This window comes from Macrobrachium rosenbergii, chromosome 51 (assembly GCF_040412425.1).
Source record: "Macrobrachium rosenbergii isolate ZJJX-2024 chromosome 51, ASM4041242v1, whole genome shotgun sequence".
Classification (NCBI taxonomy): domain Eukaryota; kingdom Metazoa; phylum Arthropoda; class Malacostraca; order Decapoda; family Palaemonidae; genus Macrobrachium; species Macrobrachium rosenbergii.
In genome coordinates this window covers 74,904,587-74,927,466 of record NC_089791.1, presented here as the reverse complement: position 1 = coordinate 74,927,466, position 22,880 = coordinate 74,904,587, and the positions used below count along the sequence as shown (strand labels likewise).

The following is a 22,880-nucleotide window of genomic DNA, read 5'->3' as shown; positions in this document are numbered from 1 at the left end:
TCATGTCTAAATATGCCATGTCTCTTGTTGCACATTCTTTATTTTACCAAGGTCAGTAATTTAAACATGTGGTTTATATATGTTCACAAGGTGAATTCACATGAAGTACCTACGAACTGGGGATGTGTCTCAGATTTTAAAAAGACTGTGTCATTAGAAGATATTTTAATGCTGCAGTGATGCAGTTCTGTTTTTTCTCATTGCTTAAAAGTTGTGGTACGCCGCTGGAACTGCGTAGCTCGTAATGCAGATAGGAAATCCTTTTCTCTCTTGTTTTAAAAAAATTCTGGCATAGACCTGTGGTGAGTATGAAGGTGCATGTGTTGTGTATAGGAGCAAACCTGCTAATAAGGAGATATTTTCAGTTCAATATAGTCTCCCAACTTTGTACGGCATGATCTTTGGTGTGAATTCCTCATCCTTGCTTAATGTTCCAGCAGATCCCTCTGTAATGGTACCTCTGAATATGGCATACCCAATGAGGTCCTGTTATCCCTGATATCAGTTCTCGACTGGAGGCAGAGACCGTAAGCAGGATTACCTACATCAGACAAGAGTCAATCACTGGTTTGCCTTTAAAACCAGTAATGTTTTCTCTGGGTTTGGTGTACTGGCCTTTGCCTAGTGCTGCACTATCCTACCATCCTTGTCAATTTGGTAATTAACTATATGAATGCCAGGCAAGATTTGTAGAATACCAAATTTTCTTATTAAGATTAGTTATTTCTATACTCACCTAACATTCATAGTACCCATCCAGCCTCCACAGTTTCCAGTGGGTAGAAAACTTAACTGAGGCTTTGAGAATGGTAGTTTTTCCTTGCATACCTAAGGGAAGGTAAACAGGAAGAAAAGATAGGCTGACCTTAGGTAGGTAAACAGGTAGACGAAATAGGCTGATAAACCAGGTATGACCCCTCTTACTTTCTTCTATTTTTATAAACTGCTGAGTGAGCCTGCAGCTCAAAACCTGTAGCCATATGAATATTAGGTAAGTATAGAAATAACCTATTTTATTATGAAAATTGTCATTTTTTTTTATTTGAAAGGGGCAAAAAATGAGGTTACAAGGTGGATTTTTAGGCTAAAATTGACATATATGATGTCCTTTATTCCAGGTATAAGTACTATAGCCATGTAAGGATTTTCACCCCAAAACTTACTGCCCCATATTGATTAGTCATGATTGCATGCATCGTAATCTTCAGCCAGGGTCAATTATGTGAGATCTTATAAATGAAGGAATCCTTGACTTTCTTCATTTTCAGAATTTATTTGGTAGTACAATAGTCTTTTAGAGTAAGGAGTTTGAAATTTCATGTTTAAAGTGAAATTTGGCCTCTCATCCTTTGATAATGTACTTAAATGTGTCCTAGGTGCTTCTCTTTATTAGCAGTACAGTATACTACAGCTAAATGTTGGTAAACTTTGATGTATAATGTTTTCCTTGGTGCTTTTCAATTTTTTTCTTACAGATCAGAGCTTATCATAACAAGGAGGGTGAAGTTCTTTATTATCTGAATAAAGATGGCAAAACTTTTGGCATTGCAAAAGCTAAAAGTGTATGGTACATATGCTTACGTGCCTTAAGAGAAAAAGCTGTGTTTTCTTTTACATCAAAGAAAGTTAAAACTGATCGGAAGTTGAATGATCACATTAAGACTGTACATAAAAGATATGAAGAAATTCAAGATTGGTTGAAGTTATCTCAACAGTGTTTGGAATCCTGGAAGGTAAATATTGTTTTTCATTTTTAATGCAAAACTCTCATTTATTTTGGCTTTTTATGCACAGTATGCCTTTACTTTGTTTTGAATATATAGTAATACCTTTAAGAAGTTTATAGATTAATATGAAGAACACAGATTTAAAATTTGTAAGGATCTGAGCCATTATTATTAAATATCATGCTACATGTTGTGAGTGTTTTTGAATGTTAATTACAGTATTAATTTCATAGGCCAAATTCAATGCAAACTTGGAAAGTAAAGAAATAGAATAATTGCTAACTGCTGTATGTCATCATTTATATCATGGCGTAGGTGAATGTTTTGAAATGAAGAAGTGTGTGCAGTGCAAACATTTTAAAACTATGAAAAACTTTAATATACAGTACTTAACAGTCAGATTATGTTATCTACATGTGTAGATTAATTTCATTTAGTAGAGTTGGAAGTGTTGCTGCACTTTTTGGTAAAAACTTCATAATGTAAATAATGCTTTGCTATTTACTGCAGGATTTCATGCAATATAGTATGCTGTAGAAATGATCAAAGATTGCCCACCCCAGAAATTTTTAGTATCCTGACTTCATTTGTTTGCAGTGTTGTCCTCCATATCATTAAGCAGTTGCTGTTGTTGTGGGGTTTAGAGGATGACAAGCTGAGAAACAATGTCCCAGTGTTCTGATGCTGTTAGACATCAAAGCCTTGTGAGCCTTACACCTTAGCTGTTGACCTAACAGACTGTAGTCAGACCTTTTTGTTAATTTTTCTTTCCTTCTATCAAAAGAGATTGTGTGATGAAAACCCAGAAGCAATTTGGATTACAAAAAATTCTCATACTGGATCTTTGGTGGAGGGTGGAAGTGGATAGCATACCTTTCCACCTGTAGAACTGGAGTTACAGACATGGCCCAGCAAGGGTAAACATAATGTCAAACTTTATCCTCATCGTTGGTTTCAGGTTTGATGGGCTGACAGCCTGTAAGGCACTAAGGGTGCTCCCTTGATTGGGAAAGGTATTGAAATAATATTAAAACATTTTGAGGTAACAAAAACAAGAAAAATTAAATTCAAGCAGGGTCCAATCTTAATAAATTTTTATTCCATGTTTGGCGAAGGTCTAGGCTTGTGATACTATTAACCCTTAAACGCCGACTGGACATACCGTACGTCGACTAAAATGATCTGTTGGGTGCCGAGTGGACGTACGGTACGTCGACTACAAAATGTTTTTTTAAATATTCGCGGAAAAATAATTGTAGGCCTAGTTTGCGAAAAGGTTTTAAATCACGTGCCTTGAGGGATGCTGGGAGTTCACGGATCACGCTGTTGTTTTGTTTAGAAGCGTTTCCTATCTGTTGATCATGCGCCTAATTTCTTCCTTCCCGCACTACAAAGCATCAGCGGTGCATCGTCGGAGAGCGATTTCTTGACGCATTCGTGTTTTGCAGAACTTTTGCGAGTGTTAGCGTATTTGTGACGCAACAGAACATTTGCAGAGATGTCCCAACGTCGTCAGGACCATGAAAGGTGCATATTGCCTGTCGGTAGTGAGCGTGTGAGGTGAGTTTTAGATTTGGATGCTGGAGAGGGACCAAGCACCCAAGGTGACCCAGCTTTTCAACGCTGTGCTGTGCGGCCACGTGTGACCAAAGGGGACCAAGGACCACATCCCGTGCCTTTTACGACCCCTAGGAAGCATCGGGGTGTCCTGAGGGGCATCTGTAAGCATTTGGGAGGCCTCCAACAAAACGACATTGACGAGTACTTGTTGGAGCTCGATCGAGAGCAGGTGGAAAGTCCTCATTTTGATGGCAGTTGGTCACGCCCGATGTCAGCGATGATGAATATTTGCCCCCAATGTCCGTGTCACAATAAAGCCACAGCAGGAAAGTGAACTGGAATTTAGTGGTTTCAGTGCTTATGAGGGAGAGTCTGAGGAGGAGGAAAAAGTTAAGTATACCTTAGTTTTACCAGACCACTGAGCTGATTACCAGCTCTCCTAGGGCTGGCCTGAAGGATTAGACTTATTTTGCGTGGCTAAGAACCAATTGGTTACTTAGCAACGGGACCTACAGCTTATTGTGGAATCCGAACCACATTATAGCGAGAAATGAATTTCTATCACCAGAAATAAATTCCTCTAACTCTTCATCAGCCGGTCATCTGGGAACTCCGCCCATCGAGTGACAGTCTGAAGCTCAACCAGCTCGGCCAACAAAGGGCTCTGAGGAGGAGGAGGAGGCAGCAATTGTGGCTGGTGGGGACGAGACAGAAAGTGATGGTGAAAGTGGGGAGGGTGGGAGGCGAAGTCGTGCCCGCGCACGCACGGGCCCGTAGAAGGTCGCAACATCGCGGCAGCTTAGGTGAAGGCCGTTCGTCCGAAAGTGATGAGGGGTGGTTGCAGAACCCCACCCCACCTAACATGCACCCATTCACGGCAGCACCTGGACTGACCGTCCCTGTGCCTCTCACTGCACTGGGGTTCATTCAGCTCTTCCTGACGCGGGAATTGCTGGAATACCTTGTTGCAGAGATGGCGGATTACGCTCAGTACTGCCGTGAGGAACTGCAGACGATGTTTTCGTATCGCTGGCGGGCTGCAACCTCACGGACATAGCACATTTTTTGGGGCTCCACATTTTTTTTGGAATGATGCCTGCTGCCGACGTCAGGCAATATTGGAGGCGGAATATTTTTTAAGTAAGCCCAATGTGCCCGGCATTATGCCCCATGATAGTTTCCTGGCGTTGGACAGGTATTTCAACGCCTTCAACCAAAGGGCCATACCCCGGAATAACCCCGACCACCTCATCTTAGTCCGCCCAGTGTTGGACTACATTCGTGAACGGTGCCAGTTTCTCATGGTTCCTTCCAAGAACCTTTCTTTGGATGAGGGGATGATGCCATACAAAGGGCGTCTAAGTATAAAAGTGTACAACCCCAAGAAGCCAAAGAAATATGGTGTGAAGTTATTTTTTATTACGGAATCCAACACTGGATACGTCGTGGACTTCTCGGTGTATTCTGGGGTCTTCTCCACGCTGCGTGACACTGTCTTCGGTCTTGTGGATCATTTCCGTAACCAGGGATACCACCTGTTTATGGATAATTATTATAACTTGGTATCCCTGGCCCAGGAACTGTATGAAGCAGGTATGCACGTCAGTGGTACCCTTCGGTTGGTGCGTGGGGCCCGAATGTCCTCAAGAGGTGCTCTAGCCAGCCGCAACACCTGGCAAGAGGAGAGATAGAGTGGCGGCGGAAGGGAGATGTCTTTGTCATCTGTTGGAAGGGGGTCCGACTCGTGCCCATGATTATGACAAGTCATGAGCCCATCCAAGAAGAGATTGTTCAGCGGAAGAAGACACGTCGGCAGGGCCGAGTTATGTGTGAGGAGTTTCGTGTCCAACGGCCTACTGTCATCGGGCACTACAATAGGCACATGGGAGGAGTTGATCTCTTTGATCAACTCATCCAGTATTATCCCTTCGCCAGGAGAACCGGGAGGTGGACACAGAAGCTCCTCAAATACCTCCTTCAGTTGGCCCTCCAGAATGCCTACATCCTCTACTGTGGGTACAATTCGGACGCCCAAAGGTTGTCCCACATCCAGTTTCTCGAGGTGGCTGGGAATACCTTCATAAACTTTAATCCAGAGGAGTAGCCTTCCAACACCAACCCCCTACCCCGAGCTCCAGATCTGCCCCGAGAGGATAGGACAGATGTCGCTAGGAGGGCCAACCTCAGTCTTCCTGCTCCTGCCGACGCCGCCCCTGCTGCCGCCGCCCTTGATGATGCCGCCCCTGCTGCCGTCCCTGCTGATGCCACCCTTGATGATGCCGCCCCTGCTGCTGCTGCCCTTGATGATGCCTCCCTCCCTCACATTCCAATGTCCCGTCGGGTAGTGGACCCTGTGTGTCGGCTGCAGGCAGGGGATCACACACTGGAGCTCCTAGAAGGGCGTAAGCAGAAACGGTGCCGGGTGTGCCATATGAATGGCAGAAGAAGAGACACCCGGTACGTCTGTCGCACCTGCAAGGTAGCACTTTGCAGGTTCGGGGGAGTGTGACCAAAGTACCACACTGCGGTCATGTGTATATATATATATATATATATATATATATATATATATATATATATATATATATATATATAAGGGATTTTGACTGAAGGAAAATATATTTCTGGAGAGGGGACCGTGTCACCCGATGAAAAAGTCCATTCAGCACTTATTTCTAGGTAATTCCGTTTGCTAGATACCAGAGAAAGCTAAATGAAATGCTGGAGTTACTACCCCAGAGCGAGCTCCATCAGATGGAGTCGTGTATGGAAAAGGGTGAACTACAAAACACGGAACCTTATCCTATAGAGATCCCAAGGTCAAAAGTCCCATAGGGAGGTGCCGTTACAAACCCATGTACCACCCGTGGACAGCACACAAAACACCGCTAGTCGCATTCCATGAAAGCAGCACCCCACTAGAATGATGTTTACTATGGGAGGGACATGACACATGGTGGAGGTGGGTCATCGGGTGACACGGTCCCCCTCTCCAGAAATAGATTTTTCCTTCACAAAATCCCTTTTCTGGATCGGGTCCCGTGTCAGCCGATGAAAAATTTAACAGAGAAATAAACATAATTCTTAAACTAAAAAGATAAAAATTTAAGGGAACAAAAGACCGAAGGTCCAAAAGAAACTTTTCAATCACTAGTAACAATAACAATAATGTACAAAAGAAACTGATGTTAGCTTAAAATTAACATGACAATGTGAAAAAGTACATAAACAAAAGAACTATACAATATTGAAAACCTTATAACTTAAATGTGTCATTTAGACAAATACATGGATAACACAGCCAGGTGAGAAGTCAAGGCAAGCCTGACTGAAATGACCGTAAGGGGATAACTGAGGCAGTGGAGGAGGAAATGACTAGGAATCAGAAAGGGAACCAGAGGGAGGGACAACGTTCCCTGCCGCGACTGCTGAGAATTTAAGAGCTTCTAAGGATTTCAAATAGTGACGTTTGAAAACCAAGGGTGACTTCCAACCGTGTACCTGGTAAGATCCGTGAAATTCATGTAATGAAAGTAATTAATGGAGGTGGCCACAGCTCTGATATCATGAACTTTTGGGACTGAGTCAGGTTAGCCTGCTTGATAAAGTAAAGGATCTGTTGTCTAATAGCAGACATAGAGAGATTACCCCTCCTTCCCTGATAAAGAGAGGCCCAGAAGAGATGTGAGAGGACCTGTCTAAATAAGCCCTCAAAGTATGAACTGGACACAGGGACAGGTCTAGAGGCAGAGGAAGAATTTTCCAAGGCGACCAGGAAGGTAGGGTGAGGAATCAGCAAAACCTCCCCTGATGGAAGGAAGTCGACGTGGTTGGGTTCCCTAGAGAGTGCAGACAGCTCCAAATTCTAGCACCTAAGCCAGGCTAACTAAAAACAACGTTTTCCTCAACAAGGAAAGGTAGGGGCAGGATTGATTATCGATATCTGAGGCTAACTTCAACACGCCATTTAGAAACCAGGAAACCGTATGTGGACGGATTACTGGCCTCAGACGTACATGCTTTAGGGATGGAAGAAAAGTAAGGGTCTGTGAGGTCAATTTTGAAACCATACAAGAACACTTTACGAGCCGACTTGACTGTAGTAACAGTACTAGCGGCTAAACCCTTCTCAAACAGTGATCTAAAAAAGGAGATTGCTAAATTAATGGTCATTACTGTAGCCTCAGATTCTCTTAAAAAGAGTGCTAGTTTCTTAATTGCTGAGTCATGTTTGACGAAGAGTGGAGGCCCGCTTATCTGATTCTAAGAACATGGTATTGACAGGATCAACGTTAGCATCCCTTTGAGCCGCAAACTTCATAAAGTCCACAAAGCCAGGGCATTTTGGATTTTTGAGGAAGCTGACACAGTCTGAGTTTGTACTACTTGTGTTAGTTCCGGCCTGGGATTCGGATGTGGCGAAGTTTCAGTTCTAGTAGAAGAGGAAACCAGCTGCTCTTTGGCCAGTAGGGAGCCACTAGAGCTACTTGACCCTTGAACGTCCTCGGTTTGTGGAGGACGTTCAACAACAAGTTCACTGGAGGGAACAGATAGATCACCTTCCACCTGTTCCAATCCAATGACATTGCGTCCGTGAAAAGAGCTTGAGGGTCCAGGTTGGGAGCTACATAATGAGGGAGCTTGTTGTTGAGCTTGGTTGCGAACAAATCTACCTCCAGACCCGAACTAGTTGGCAGATCCAATTGAACGAACCCCTGTCTAGGGACCACTCCGACTCGAGGGGAGTTGTCCTGGAGAGAGAATCTGCTACGACGTTCCGGACCCCTGCAAGATGGGTGGCAGATAGGTGCCACTTGTTCTTGCAGGCCAAGGAGAAAAGTGCAATCATTACCTGGTTGATCCTGCTCGATTTTGAACCTCTCCTGTTTATGCAGTGGACTACCGTGGCGCTGTCCAGAACCAGCCTTATGTGAATCTTCTTGGGGGGAAGAAGCTTCTTCAAGGTAAGGAAGACCGCCATGGCCTCCAGAACATTTATATGGAACTGGCGGAACATGAGGGACCAAGTCCCCTGTACTTCTTGGTGTTGAGAATATCCTCCCCACCCGCTTAAGGAGGCGTCTGTGTGGATAACCAACGCCGGAGGAGGAAATTGAAGGGACTGACTTGGACAGGCTCTTGACAGACGACCAAGGACGGAGTCGCATCTTCAAGATGTGGGGAATCAGAGACACCTTGTCCCTGAGACTGATATTTGCCTGACTCCGCCACACTCTGTTGATATCCTTCAGTTTCACTTTCAGCAACAGGTCTGTCACCGGCGAAACTGAAGGGAGCCCAAGACTCGTTCTTGGGTCCGCCGAGAGGCCCTTTGGATTTGAGAAACTGTCTGGTTGTTCTGGCTATCTCCTTCCTCTTGGGAGGAGGAAGAGAGAGCTTGTGAGAATTCAGATCCCACTGGATTCCCAGCCATTGAAAACAACTGCTGGGAACCAGGCGGGACTTCTCCTGTTTACACGAAAAGCCCAAGGATTCTAGAAAGTCGACCACCACGGATGTAACTCTCCGGCATTCCTCGACGCTGGATGCCCAGATGATCCAGTCGTCGAGATACGCCAGCCAGCGTAATCCCTTGAGATCAGAGTTGCTGCACGACCATGTCTGTCAACTTGGTAAAAATCCTTGGGGCTATGTTGAGGCCGAAAGGCATCACCTTGAAGGAATATGCCTGCCTTCCGAGCCTGAACCCCAGAAAGGGGGAGAACCTTCTCTTAACCGGGACGTGATAATAGGCGTCGGAAAGATCTAGAGAGGTGGTTACGGCTCCACGGGGCAGTAGGGTCCGAACTTGGGAGACAGTAAGCATCCGAAACTTGTCGCAACGAATGTAGGAATTCAGACGGGACAAGTCCAGAATTACTCTCCGTTTGTTGGAACCTTTCTTTGGAACACTGAAGAGCCTGCCTTGGAACTTCAGAGACCTCACTTTCCTTATAGCCTGTTTCTGTAGGAGATCCTCCACAAAGTCCTCGAGATCCTTGGTCGTAGCCTGATAAAACTTGACTGGTGGAGGGGGATTGTCGATCCAACTCCAGCCTAGGCCCTTGGAAACTATACTCTGAGCCCAGGGACAGAAGGTCCACCGAGCTCGAAAATGATACAGCCTCCCGCCCACAGGATGTATGTCATCGGTCCTGTGATTGCTTCCCCCCTCTGGAGCCTCTACCTCCCTGTTCCTGGGAGAGGAGCAGGGGCTCCCTTCCCCGAGCGAATAGAATCCACGGGGCTTATTACCTCTGGTTGATAGTCTGGGCGAAATTTCCCTGACTTTCATATGCAGGATTGAAAGCTGGGAGGAGACATAGGAAGGAGCAGCCAAAGACTGATGTGCCGGGTTTACCAGGACATACTGAGGTGGAGGATGGGAGGAAGAGGTCGAAGGTTGACTTTGTAAAGGAACCTGGACCAAGGACTGAGCTGGAAGACGTTTGAAGTGTTTAAATTTCTTACTGGACTTGGTGGGAGGGCTGGCAAGATCAGACTGTTTCCTTTTATAGGGCAGGCCCCAACGGGAACGGAGGCTTTGATTGACCCTAGCCGCCTCAGATAAGACTGCATCAACTTCTTCTTGTGGGAAAAGATTAGCACCCCAGATCGAACTCTTAAGAAGCTTATTAGGTTCATGCCGAACTGTGGCTGCTGAAAAGATGTGCTTCCGGCAGGCCAGTCGGGCAGTCATAAAGTCAAACAGATCTTGCTGAAAACTCGCCAAGAGAGATTTCGTCAAGACCTGGAACAATGGATCTTCTCTGTAAACCAAAGAAGTTGCTTCCCGCTAAAACCAAAGAGTTCAAAGACCTGGCAAGCCTTTCCTTAGTATCAGCCTCTGTTTTCAAGAGCGACTCCGGGATCTTAGGAGCTGCTCACTGAACAGATCAGAGGCGCAGTCTGGGTCAAGCCGAGTCACCAGTGAACGTATTAGGGGCTCCCTTCCAGAAGTCAGTGCCTCCGGGAAGACGAGCGATGTAGGGTCCGTCTCACGGAGATGAGGAAGGGGTTTACCTTCCAAGCAAGCCTGGCTAGTCAGGGGAGGCCACTTTCAAGCGCAAGGGAGAAGGAGAACATCACTGAGAGTGAACATAGTGAACACTCCCTTAGCTGGTGTGAGCTTAGTGTTCTCCGCTTGCCACTCCGTAAGGGTCCTCATCAAAGACGACTGGGCTTGGTCCCTAGGATAGATGACCGTCTCCTTAGGGACTTTATCAGACCTGTTCCAAACCTCTCCCTTCAGCCTGGCAAAACCAGTGTAGGGAGATGTCAGGTCCGGAGGATAGAACTCTAACTCTTCCACTCTCCTCGTGCCTAAACCCTCTATGGTAAGAGTACCTTCGTACTCGGGAGCATAAAGGGTGAGACGCCAAGGATTCCCTAGATCGAAGGGAGGGAGAGTGGAAGGATCAGGAACAGAATGCCTAGAACGTTGTTGAGATTCCACCTTCTTCGAAAGGGAATGAAGAGAAGAAGCAAGACCAGACAGCTTACTGTCTACCCTCGCGTCGATCTTCTCAAACCTCGTGTCGATTCTTTCCAGGAACTGTTCAAAGAACTGAAGTGTATCCAAGGAAGGAGGAGGGGGAACTACCTGACGTGATTGAGGCTCCGCCTGGGACCCGGAAGGGGAGGCTGTACTCGTCGACGGAACGGGGCTCGTTGTCCGTGCCGCCGCCGGAGGGACCCCATATCGGTCTGCCGGAGTAGGTAAGGTTTTCTTTTTAAAGGACTTCACCTTCGGGGCAATAGACCCAGACGTGCCCGAAAGGTATGAAGATTTAGAGAAGCCTTTAAAAGAAGCAACAGAGGAAGAAGGAGAGTTAAACAGTGAAGAACCTGCCTCACTTACCCCCTTACCTGCCTGATGCTCTGGGATAATGCTCGGAGACTCAAGGTCGGGATCGAGTTCCGCCGCGTCTTCCGGGGCGCCGCCGCTCAAAGCCGAACCGTCTGGAGAGGGCTGGGTCAACTCCCGAATCCCGGCAATCAACGGAGCAGCAACCTCGTCGGTGACAGAAGCTGTGATCCAAGCGCCGGGAAAAAGGACATTACAAATGTCCTTCGAGTATGTAGGGATTGCCAGCTCCTCGTTGCGCCAAAGCCGCTAACCCAGACTTTAAGGGCCTGAATCGAAGAATCACGAGACTTGCGGTCAGCCTGCCGGAAGAAAAACATTATTGTCGTCTTACCGAAGGCGGAGGGAATCGATAAAATTGTAAACATTATAGTTGGCTAAGAAGGAAAGATGCATGATCACCTACCGAATCATCGATAGCCTGCTCGTAAAGAGCGTAGCAAACATCACATCCGTCAGGGTGCCAAACAATAAGATCCCCTACGTGGACCGCACATCCGGAGTGAGACCGACAAACTTTTATTGGCCGCTGGCCTGATGGAGGGCTGCGGAGCACCCTTCTTCTTGGCAGCGTACCACCTGTAAGAGTATGAGATTATGAGTACACTGTGTAAGGTGCCGGAGTAGTGTGCCGGAGCAACACAGTATTAAACCAAGCCGTGAAACCAGCCGGAATGATCCGGGAGGTAACCTGGTAAAAACTCATACAAGCAAAAATAATAATAATAAATAAAGCAAAACAAATTTACCGGAACTAGCCGGAGTAACATGCCTTAAAGTAAGTGACGGATACAAAGTGAAATGAAATGGGAAGGTTAAACTGTCCGGAGAAAGCGTATTCCCGGCAACTAAAAATAATATGAAACTAGCGATAACGGAAGACCGATAAACGCTAGAACCGCCGGAGCGGGAAGCAAGGAATGCGCTCCGATAGAAGACAGTAGTTAGCTAAGGTCAGGGAACGTCAAGAGCCCAACACGAAGACAGTCAGGCGGAAAGCTCTAACTGGCAATGAAGAAGGGACTGAACCGGAGTGTCGCTAAATTAAACGACACGCCGGAGAAGACGTATGAAGGGGAGGAATGGGAACCCCGGAGGAAGAACCGAAAAGGAACGACCAGAGAGTGGGAATGCACAATCCGGGCGTTCCGTGTCCTCCCGCCCACACGCTGACTGGAGTCGTTACCCAGCAAACGCGAGAGAAGCAGGAGAGGAACAGGGACAACCTCCTCCAAGGGGGAACAGGAGATAAACATGGCCAAAGATGGTGGACAGGAGAGGGGGAAGCTCTCCCGGCCACTAACAGTCCCCGGAGGGAGAGAACAAAGGTAAAGTCACGGACCGTACCAAAGAGAGGCCAACCATGCAGAGGAAGGGGCACAGGCTATAGGCTAGGAAAAGGATGGGTCGACATAACCAAAAACTAGAACTAACCTTAAGTAAATACCAAACTAGGGTAGGCTACATGAAGCCCCTTGCTATCCCAGCTTAACCAAGAGGCTCATTAGCCTCTCGCGGAAAAGCCGAAACAGGGAGAGGGAAGCAACATGAGGTCCTCGCTATTCCAGCTTAACGAGAGGCTTATTAGCCTCACGCAGAAAGCCTGGAACAGGGAAGGGAACATAAAGGAGAAGACCCTGGTAAAACTTAAGGAAAGCGCCGCATGGAAAAACGAACACAAAACCCTAGAAGGGCATGTGAACGGAAAGAATGAACGACCATCCCCTCCCCCTTTTTATGGAAAAAAGGGGGCAAAAGCCTAACGCCCAAAAAGAAAACCAAAGCTAACACCAACCCATAAAGAAAAATATCAATACAAAACAAGAGGAGGACCATACCCAACACGATGTGGACGTGAAGGAAATGGCCACCTCGAAACAAAAGAAACATCCATGATAATCATCAAATATCAAATGCATCCGAACACTGGGTTAAAGGGGAAACAAAAAAAACTTAAAAGTACAAACGAAAATAAAATTCCCAGAAGCTACGAGAAGGGAAGGGCAAAAATAAGGCATGTAAATGAATTGATAAAGGCTTAATAGGCTCGAGGGGAAGCCCGACGCCTAAACACCAGCCCTCAACTCGAAGCAAAGGGAAACAAACGTTAGTCAATCAAAATCACTAATTAGACCTCATGAAAAGGAAAATGCTCCTAAACACGAAGAGGAACCGTGAAAAAGATTGAAAAACAGGGCGACCCAAGATCACGAACATCGCATGGAGGTCACGTGAGGCCGTGAGAGGAGATCGAGACGGGCGTTATAAATCCCTTTAATTATTAAACTAAAGGGAAATAAGGAGCCTCAATCGCCTCAACTAAAAAACGAAACATTGGTACTCAACTTAGGTGACGAAAAGACCTTGTGAGGAAGCCATAATGAGCGAAAATGCACAAGATTAAAAGCACAACGAAAAAACGTGTGAACGATGGTGCTTGCTGAAATGGAATGCGACTAAGCGGTGTTTTGTGTGCTGTCCACGGGTGGTACATGGGTTTGTAACGCACCTCCCTATGGGACTTTTTGACCTTGGGATCTCTATAGGATAAGGTTCCGTGTTTTTGTAGTTCACCCTTTTCCATACACGACTCCATCTGATGGAGCTCGCTCTGGGGGTAGTAACTCCAGCATTTCATTTAGCTTTCTCTGGTATCTAGCAACGGAATTACCTAGAAATAAGTGGTGAATGGACTTTTCATCGGCTGACACGGGACCCGATCCAGAAATATATATATATATATATATATATATATATATATATATATATATATATATATATATATATATATATAGATAGATATATATTATTTTTTTATTTGTTATCTCATTTACCTTTATTTATTTATTTCTATTTTTATTTATTTATTTGTATTTTCTGAGTCCAGTCCCGTGTCAGCCGGAGAAATTCCATTACAGCACGAATTTCTAGGTATAACCTTGCTAGATATACCAGAGAAAAAGAGCTTTCAGGAAAGCTGGGGTTACTACCCCAGTCGAGCGTCTTCTAGGAAGACGTCGGTATAAGGAGGGGGTGAGTGAATACCACTACCACGGAAACCTACTCGAAAGATCTCTCCCTGTCAAAACCCCCGGAACAGCGCGGTGAGCCGTTACAGCTCCCACACCAAACACCCGCCAGGACGGCGACACCAGCGCCACCTACCTCATTCCATTTTCTAGCACGTGAAATCTCTGTTTCTTTTGTGTGCTCGTCTCCATTATTTTGGATTTTTCTGCTTTCTGAGATGGCGTCGAGCAGCTTTACCATTTCCAAGTTAAGTACCATCTTCTTGTGGGGTTTTGTTCTGAATTTTGGCTGTTAAGGTCTCGTATTTTCATAAATATTGAGATCTTATTATGTCGCCACGGCGTCCCCTGTCAGCCATGTCGACCGCGAGGCGACTCCTTCTGTTCTTCTCAGTTGGAGTTGTCTCCTCGTCGTTATAGATAAAATTTGCCCCTTTGGTCCCCTTCCTGGTGGTTCCTTGCGGTGGCTCCCCCCCCCTTATGAATTATTTCATTGGCCTACGGGCCTTGGTGAGAGTGATGCCCGTCTAGGTTCCCCCAGGTTGGGTTCCTGTTATTTTTGGTCTCACTAGGCTAATTATTTTGCTTGAAGATGGTGCTCTCTCTTGTAGTTTTATTTTTATTATTATTTTGTTGTTTGTTTACCTCGGGTGCTGGCGGCAGCCTCAGATCTAACCGCTTCCCCGGGGTAGGCTACGCTCTCTGTTGAGCACATTTTAGTTTTTATAGTGATGGTTATTTTGTGGAGTAGGCTGTTTGCTTCCATCCCTTGCCCTGGGTGAGGAGTTCAGGTTGAGGGAGTTTTGTTGCTGTTTCCTCCGGGATCGTTTTTTGTCGGCAGAGTGAGCCCCTTAGTCCTCTTCCTCCATTTTGGGGGAATCGAGTTCTTGGGTTGTGTTTCCTCTAGGCTAGTCGCCCCCTTGCCCGCCATTCTCGATCCTGGTTGGTTCTCAGCACAAAATTTCTCTCCCTGTTGCTTCCTCCTCCCTTCTGCCCTCCCTTTTTTCCTAGCCTATGTTAAGGTTAGGACCATATTAGGCTTCGCCTAGGTAGAGTCGGGCTTCGGGTTGTGTTGCTTCCAGCATTCCACCCTTCCAAGATTCATCGTCTGGGAGGTATGGTGCAGTTGAGCGGGTGAGCTTCTCCCCGTCTCCTGTTCCTTCCTGGTAGCCTACTCCTCCCCCCCCCCCCCCCCCCCTCCTCCTCTCTCCAGCCTTGCTCTACTCGTGCGGGTGACGCTAGATGGCGTTTTCTCCGAGTTCAGGGACTTCTCCTATTGGTTGAGAGATTCGCTCCCTCCCATATCGTCCCTAGCATCGCTGTATTGGGGTTGGCGGTTTGTTTACTTTCTCCCCGTCGGGTTACGCTGATACGGTAACATATTGCTTCAGCCTATGTTAGAATCATACGAGCATTTTACCTGTCTTGTTTCTCCGGCGGGGAAGTAAGGGCGGAAGGTTGTTCATTTGGAGAGGAGCGGATCCTTCCGTCCTCTTGAGTTCTTATCATCACTTATTATTGTTTTTGTTTTTGTTTTAGATAAGTTTATCTACAGGAATATTTTCCTTAATTCATTATATAAGTGAGTCCGGTCCTATACCCGGGGGCTCCGCCGTTATTTTACTGGCAGCCCTTAGGGTTGGTTCCTGGTCTCTCTTTCCTTCATCCCCCGGAGTACTCCGGGGTCTGAAAAACCTTTACCTTCCACTCTATGTAATTTAGAGCTTATTGGCCCAGTTTATGATTAGGGAGTTCTTCTCCGCCGGAGTATTCCGGTTGCAGTGGAGTTTCCCGGCCTCGTCAGCTTTAGCTTGCTTAGAGTGGGAGGTTCATGTACTGTTTTACTTACAGACTGTTCGCTGTGAGGAGCCGGGGTGCACCGCCTCCCTCCAACAACCTTACGGTCACGTAGTTTGCCGGACCCACGCTGGTTGTGCGGTCCGACTGGATGACCTGGTTGTCTGGCACCCTGATGGTTGTGAGGTTTGCTTCGCTCTCTGCACAACTGTCCAGGATGAGTCGGTAAGTAACAGTCTTTACATTACTCCTGCCTTATGCTCCTCATATTATATGTGGTATATTGTTTATGAGTCCCGGAATGGTTTTCGTTCTTAGCTAATTGTTGGCTTTCTCACAGGCGGATGAAGCTTCCAAGAAGTCTGCCTTGGAATCCCTCCGAGCCTGGGTGGCTGGGTTTGGTAGGAACGTTCCGTCGGGGAAGCCCTACGTCCTCGACGCCAGGTTGAGGGACTTGCTCTACCCCGGCGCACGGGTGGCGCCGCAGTGCCTGAAGACCTTGCCACCCCTATCATCCAGCAGATCCGGGATGAGACCCAGCCACCCCAAGTGGATATCCTCTACGCTGAGGTCTCGAGGACGTGTCGCCATGGATCTCAATCTGGAACCCATGAACGAGAGCAGGACCAGGTGGTAAGTGGTGAGGTAAGTGAGGTTGTTGGGGCGGGCCCCCTTTATTTGACTCCCCTGCTTCATCAATTTCTTCATTTGCAGGTTTTGTAAAGTCTTCCTCCTGGGTGATAGAGCTCCGTCTGCTATCCCCAAGTTGAAGTTGAAGACTTCATGGAAGGCGAAGGGCTACAAGTCCTCGACCTCCAAGAAGGCACGCCCTTCCCCGTCGAAGGCTAAGGCTTCAGGGCCTGTAGCCTCGGGAGCAAGTCTGGTTCCTCCAGCAAAGGCGCGAGTAAGAGGGCTGCAAAATCAAGCCCTCCTCGCCAACCTGCTTTCGACGCAGAGGCCTTTGCTAATCAGCTGTACAAGCGTTTACGGAGGACTTGGATTCGAGATTTAACAAAATCTCCGAAAAGTTGGCCAGTCATGATAACATACTGGCGGGAATGGCTCACCCACCCCAGCCGAACCACAGTATGTTATCCCCGACACTGCGGACCTCCCGCCCGTTCGATGTCGGTAACCCTTGGCGTTTTGCACTCCGGGCCATCCAACATGATGGCAAACTGACACTTGATGGTCTTGGCACGAGACGGTTGGAGGAATTGGAGTTCTTCCCCGATCTCCTGCCCCCTTACCCAGGCTTCGTGAGGCTTACGGAGGAAGCTTGATTCGGTCAGACAAGGTTCCTAGGAGACTGTCATCGTCCCTAGGGACCAAGCTCAGTCGGCTCTTCTGCGCACTCTGACGGAGTGGCAGGCAGACAATACGGTTGACTCCTTTCAAGGGCAACTTCACTATGTTTGCCCTGGGAGACAACCTTCCCACCCCTTGCTTGACAAAGTCGCTCTGGCTACGCCCGAGCGTGCTTTGATGGTAATCCCTTACCACAGCTAAGGGAGACAGACCCTACTTCCTGGTATTCCCAGGAAGTAATGAGTTCTGGCTGGAAGCCCCGTCCACTTTCACGGTCGGGAAGCTTGGACCCCTTCTGCGCTTCCACGCAGTTTAGTGAGCAGCTCCCCAAGCTGCCGGAAGCTCTTTGAAAGCAGAGTTTGATGCTCGGGTTAAGTTAGCCCGATCCTTGAACTCCGTATGCCTTTCTGAAGCTACTGCCGCCTCCTGCTCGGACGAACCTTTCTTTCAGGTATTGGCTAAATCCTTGCTGGCAGGCTTCCAGTCTGACTTATTTGAGTTTATTATGGCCAGACTGGAATGTCGGAAGTTCATCTTTGCCGATGCGACTATCCGCCACGAGCCTAACAAGCTCGTGAAAAGCTCGATCTGGGGACCTAACCTCTTCCCTGAAGAGGAGGTCACGAATGTTATGGCCGAGGCTACACGGGCCAACCAGAGTCTTCGCTCGCTGGGGCATTTCGCCTATAAGCGTAAGACCCCAGAATCGGCCGGCCCCCAATCGAGAGGAGGTAAACGCTTCAGGAGGCATAAGAGGCCCTACCATCAGGCGGTAGTCCAAGCCGTCCCGGTCTCGGCAGTAGAGCAGCCTTCTACTTCCAAGGCTCACCCCCAACAGTATGTGCTGGTCCAACCAGCTGCACCCTCCTATGTGGCCTCACCGGCGCACAACCCCACATACCTGGCCGTGGGTTACTTTCACGGCCTTAATAGGGTTGCAAGGGGAGGAAGAGGCAAAGCCCCCAGAGTAGAGGAAGCCCAACACCACCCCAAGGGGAAGACCTGGACGTGGTAGGGGAATAAACCCGCTCCCTCTCCCACTGAGAGAACACAGGTAGGCGGTCGCCTGTTTTGGTTCAGGGACCAATGGACCTTCAGCCCTTGGGCACACAGCATTGTGTCCAAAGGACTAGGATGGAGCTGGATCAAAGACCTCCTCCTCTAACCAGGTTTTACCAGCCACCCACGTCAATCCTAAAGGATTACGTGACAGAATTGCTCAACAAACGGGCAATAAAGAAAGTAAGGCACCTAAAGTTTCAAGGCAGGTTATTCACTGTTCCCAAAAAAAGACTCGATCAGCAAAGAGTGATCCTGGATCTGTCGCGTCTAAATCTCTACATAAAATGCGACAAATTTCGCATGCTTACGGTAGCTCAAGTACGGACTCTACTTCCAATTCAAGCCGTCACCACCTCTATCGATCTTTCAGACGCTTATTATCACGTCCCGGTTGCGCGCTGAACTTCTCTCAGTTCCTCGGTTTCAGACTCGGGAATCAAGCCTACTCCTTCAGGGTCATGCCCTTCGGTCTGAACATTGCGCCCAGGATATTCACAAAGCTGGCGGACACGGTAGTACAGCAACTCCGTCTCAAGGGATATCCCTAGCAGCATATTTAGACGATTGGATAATTTGGGCACCAACAGTTCGGAGTGTCAGAAAGCTACGTCCATAGTCATCAATTTCCTGGAGTCGCTAGGTTTTCAACTGAACAGAGAGAAGTCCCGTCTGACTCCGGAGTCCCGGTTTCAGTGGTTGGGTCTCCAGTGGAATCTGTCGTCTCACACGCTGTCCCTTCCGCCTTCCAAGAGGAAAGAGATAGCATCTCTCACCAAGAGATTCCTCAAAAATCCATCAGCATCCCGTCGGTCCCAAGAAAGGGTCCTTGGATCTCTTCAGTTTGCCTCAGTGACAGACCTGCTATTAAAAGCGAAATTAAAAGACATAAACAGAGTGTGGCGGAGTCGAGCCAATGTCAAGCTCAGAGACAAGGTCTCCTCCATTCCTCAAATCTTAAAGACAAGATTGCGCCCTTGGGCCTCGGTCAAGGGCCTGTCCAATACAGTTCCGCTTCAATTTCCCCCTCCGCACTAGTTGTTCACACAGACGCTTCCCTAAGCGGCTGGGGGGATATTCACCAAAACAAAAGTACAAGGAACGTGGTCCACAATGTTTCAGCAGTTCCATATAAATACCCTGGAAGCTATGGCGGTCTTTCTAACTTTGAAGAAAATCCGCCCCAACCGGATTCATATCAGGTTGGTATTGGACAGCGCAGTGGTAGTTCATTGCATCAACAGGGGCGGCTCCAAATCAGGCCGAGTAAACCAAGTAATGGTTGCTATCTTCTCCCTGGCGAACAAGCACAGCTGGCACCTGTCAGCCACCCACCTAGCGGGGTGCGGAACGTGGTGGCGATTCCCTGTCCAGGACTACTCCGTTGGAGACGGAGTGGTCCCTGGACGTGGAATCTTTCAAATGGATTTGCCGCCGGGTTCCGGGCCTCCAAGTGGATCTGTTCGCAACGGAGAGCAACTTCAAGCTCCCCTGTTATGTGGCCCCAACCTGGACCCTCAGGCGTATGCCATAGACGCAATGACAGTAGATTGGAACAATTGGGAGAAGATTTATCTTTTCCCTCCAATAAATTTACTGCTGAAAGTTTTACACAAACTCAGGACATTCAAAGGTCAATTAGCCCTAGTAGCCCCTATTGGCCGAAGAGCAATTGGTTCCCTCTTCTTCAGGAACTGGGATTACGGAGTCTTCGGATTCCCAAGCCCATTCTGACTCAGACAGTACAAACCAAGACTGTGTCAGCTTCCTCAAGAATTCAGAATGCCCTAGTTTTATGGACTTTATAAAATTCAAAGCCCAAAAGGAGCAAACATTGACCCCCACAACACTCTGTTTTTAGAATCAGATAAAAGAGATTCTACTATTAGACAGTATGACTCAGCAGTCAAAAATTAGCCTCCTTCCTAAAAGCATCTGAAGCCAAAGTCATGACAGCTAATTTAGGAGTTTCCTTCTTTAGATCATTGTTTGAGAAAGGCCTTTGCTCCGCCACTATTACCACAATCAAATCAGCATTAAAGAAAGTATTTCTTTACGGCTTTAAAATCGACCTTACAGATTCTTACTTTTCATCTATCCCCAGAGCATGCGCTCGTCTGAGACCAGTATCACGCCCACAGTCTGTTACGTGGTTTCTCAATGACGTCCTCAAGTTAGCATCAGAGATGGATAACTTTCATTGCTCTTATCAGGATCTGTTAAGGAAGACCTTATTTTTGATTAGCTTGGCTTCAGGTGCTAGAATCTCAGAGCTGTCGGCTCTCACTAGAGGTGATAATTATGTGAACTTCCTCCCGTCTGGAGAGGTCCTCCTTTCCCTGACCCTAGATTTTTAGCTAAGAACGAAGACCCACAAGACAGGTGGTCTCCTTGGAAGGTGGTGCCCCTTCCTCAAGACCAGTCTTTATGTCCGGTTTATACACTTAAATCTTACCTTTTAAGAACTCCACAGTGTAAGTCGGGTCCTCTTTTTATCAGGGAGAAAGGTGGTACTCTTTCAATAAATGCTATAAGACAACAAATTCTTTATTTCATTAAACAGGCCAACCCAGATTCAGTTCCCAAGGTTCATGATATTCGAGCAGTTGCTACTTCCATTAATTACTTTCATAATATGGACTTCTCAGAACTCTCTAAATACACGGGTTGGAAATCACCTCTAGTGTTTAAACGCCACTATTTAAAAATCGCTCAAGCCCTGAAATTTTCTACCATAGCTGTGGGAAGTGTCATCTCCCCACCTTAATTAATCATATCCTTGTCCTTTCCTTTTCCCCCCCGCCCGCCTGCCTCATTTACTTTTCTGCTTATTCTCCTGGTTGATTATACCTCACTGCCTGGCTCCTCATATTGATGTTTCTTGTACCTGTTATTGGAAAAAGTGTAATCTGATATGCCATGATTGTTTTTCTTATGGGGTACTGGACAGTTTTTATTTGGCTCCACGTACCCCAGATATATGTATATGTTAATACTCATTGAAGATTTTTTCTTACGTGTTTAGAATAAGTTTATGTGTATAGTATTAAGGTTATATTTACAGTTATTTTGTGCCTACTTTTCATGTTTCGCTTTGCTCAAGTAATTTTAAGATTTTTTGGGGCCTCTTCTCCGTTGTGTCGGGGACCTCCCCACGTCTCATAGTATTAAGTTGTTTGATGTGCCTTAGATTTAATATGCCTTAGTCTTAGTATTCTTGCTCACGAAAGAGATTGCTTAATTAAAATTATTTTGGTAAACTTTTGCCTTTTTCTTCAGATTACCCCCCATTTCTTTTTCTTGGTACTTGCAGCCTTGGCATGATTCTCTATCACGATTTCACCGGCTGACACGGGACTGGACTCAGAAAAGGATTTTGACAAAGGAAAAATCTATTTCTGAGGAAGGTCCCGGTCACCCGGTGACCCTCCCTGAATCACCAAGTACTCTCCCCCTCCTCTTGCACATGCCAAGTCTGGGGTTAGTGCTAGCATGGAATGAGGTAGGTGGCGGCGCTGGTGTCGCCGTCCTGGCGGGTGTTTGGTGTGGGCTGTAACGCTCACCGCTGTTTCGGGGTTTTGACAGGGAGAGATCTTTCGAGTAGGTTTCCGTGGTAGTGGTATTCACTCACCCCTCCTTATACCGACGTCTTCCTAGAAGACGCTCGACTGGGGTAGTAACCCCAGCTTTCCTGAAAGCTCTTTTTCTCTGGTATATCTAGCAAGGTTATACCTAGAAATTCAAGCTGTAATGGAATTTCTCCGGCTGACACGGGACCTTCTCAGAAATAGATTTTTCCTTTGTCAAAATCCCTTTATTTTTATTCATTTATTTATTTTTTTACTTTTTTCATTTATTTTTTATTTAATTTTATTTTTAAAATTTTATTTTGGTCCGTTCTAATAAAAAATTCAAACCGCACATCAATACATCGCCTTAATAAATAAATAAAAATAAATGAATAAAAATAAATGAAAATAAATAAATAGAAATAAATAAACAAGTATAAAATTAAATAAAAATAAATAAAGATAAATAAATAAAAATAAATAAGTAGAAATAAATAAATAAATAAAAATAAATAAAAATAAATAAATAAAAATAAATGAAAATAAATAAATAAAAATAAATGGAAATAAATAAATACAAATAAATAAATCAATAAAAATAAATAAATAATAAAATAAAAAATAAAAAGATAAATGAATTATTTATTTATTAATTTTCATTTATTTATTTATTTTTATTTATTTATCTAATTTTTATTTTTTATTTATTTTTATTTATTTATTTATTTATTTATATATTTTTATTTATTCCATTCATTTAATTTCATTTATTTATTTATTCATTTTTATTTATTTATTTATTTTGATTTATTTTTATTTATTTATGTATTATTATTTATTTATTTTTATTTATTTATTTATTTTTATATTTTTATGCATTTATTTTCAATTATTTTTATTTATTTTTCTGTATTTATTTTTATTTATTAATTTTGTCATTTATTTATTTGTATTTATGTAGTTA

The 22,880-nt window shown here is 45.8% G+C and overlaps 1 protein-coding gene across 8 annotated transcripts in view; it reads left to right on the top strand.

The window, feature by feature from the left end:
* LOC136833493 (uncharacterized) overlaps positions 1–22,880 on the top strand; it is a 437,570-nt gene that overhangs the window by 373,794 nt on the left and 40,896 nt on the right. For all 8 annotated transcript variants that reach the window (XM_067095717.1, XM_067095716.1, XM_067095710.1 and 5 more), the window contains one exon: positions 1,476–1,733. In XM_067095717.1, the coding sequence (XP_066951818.1) occupies positions 1,476–1,733 (258 nt within the window). The remainder of the gene's footprint in view (positions 1–1,475; positions 1,734–22,880) is intronic.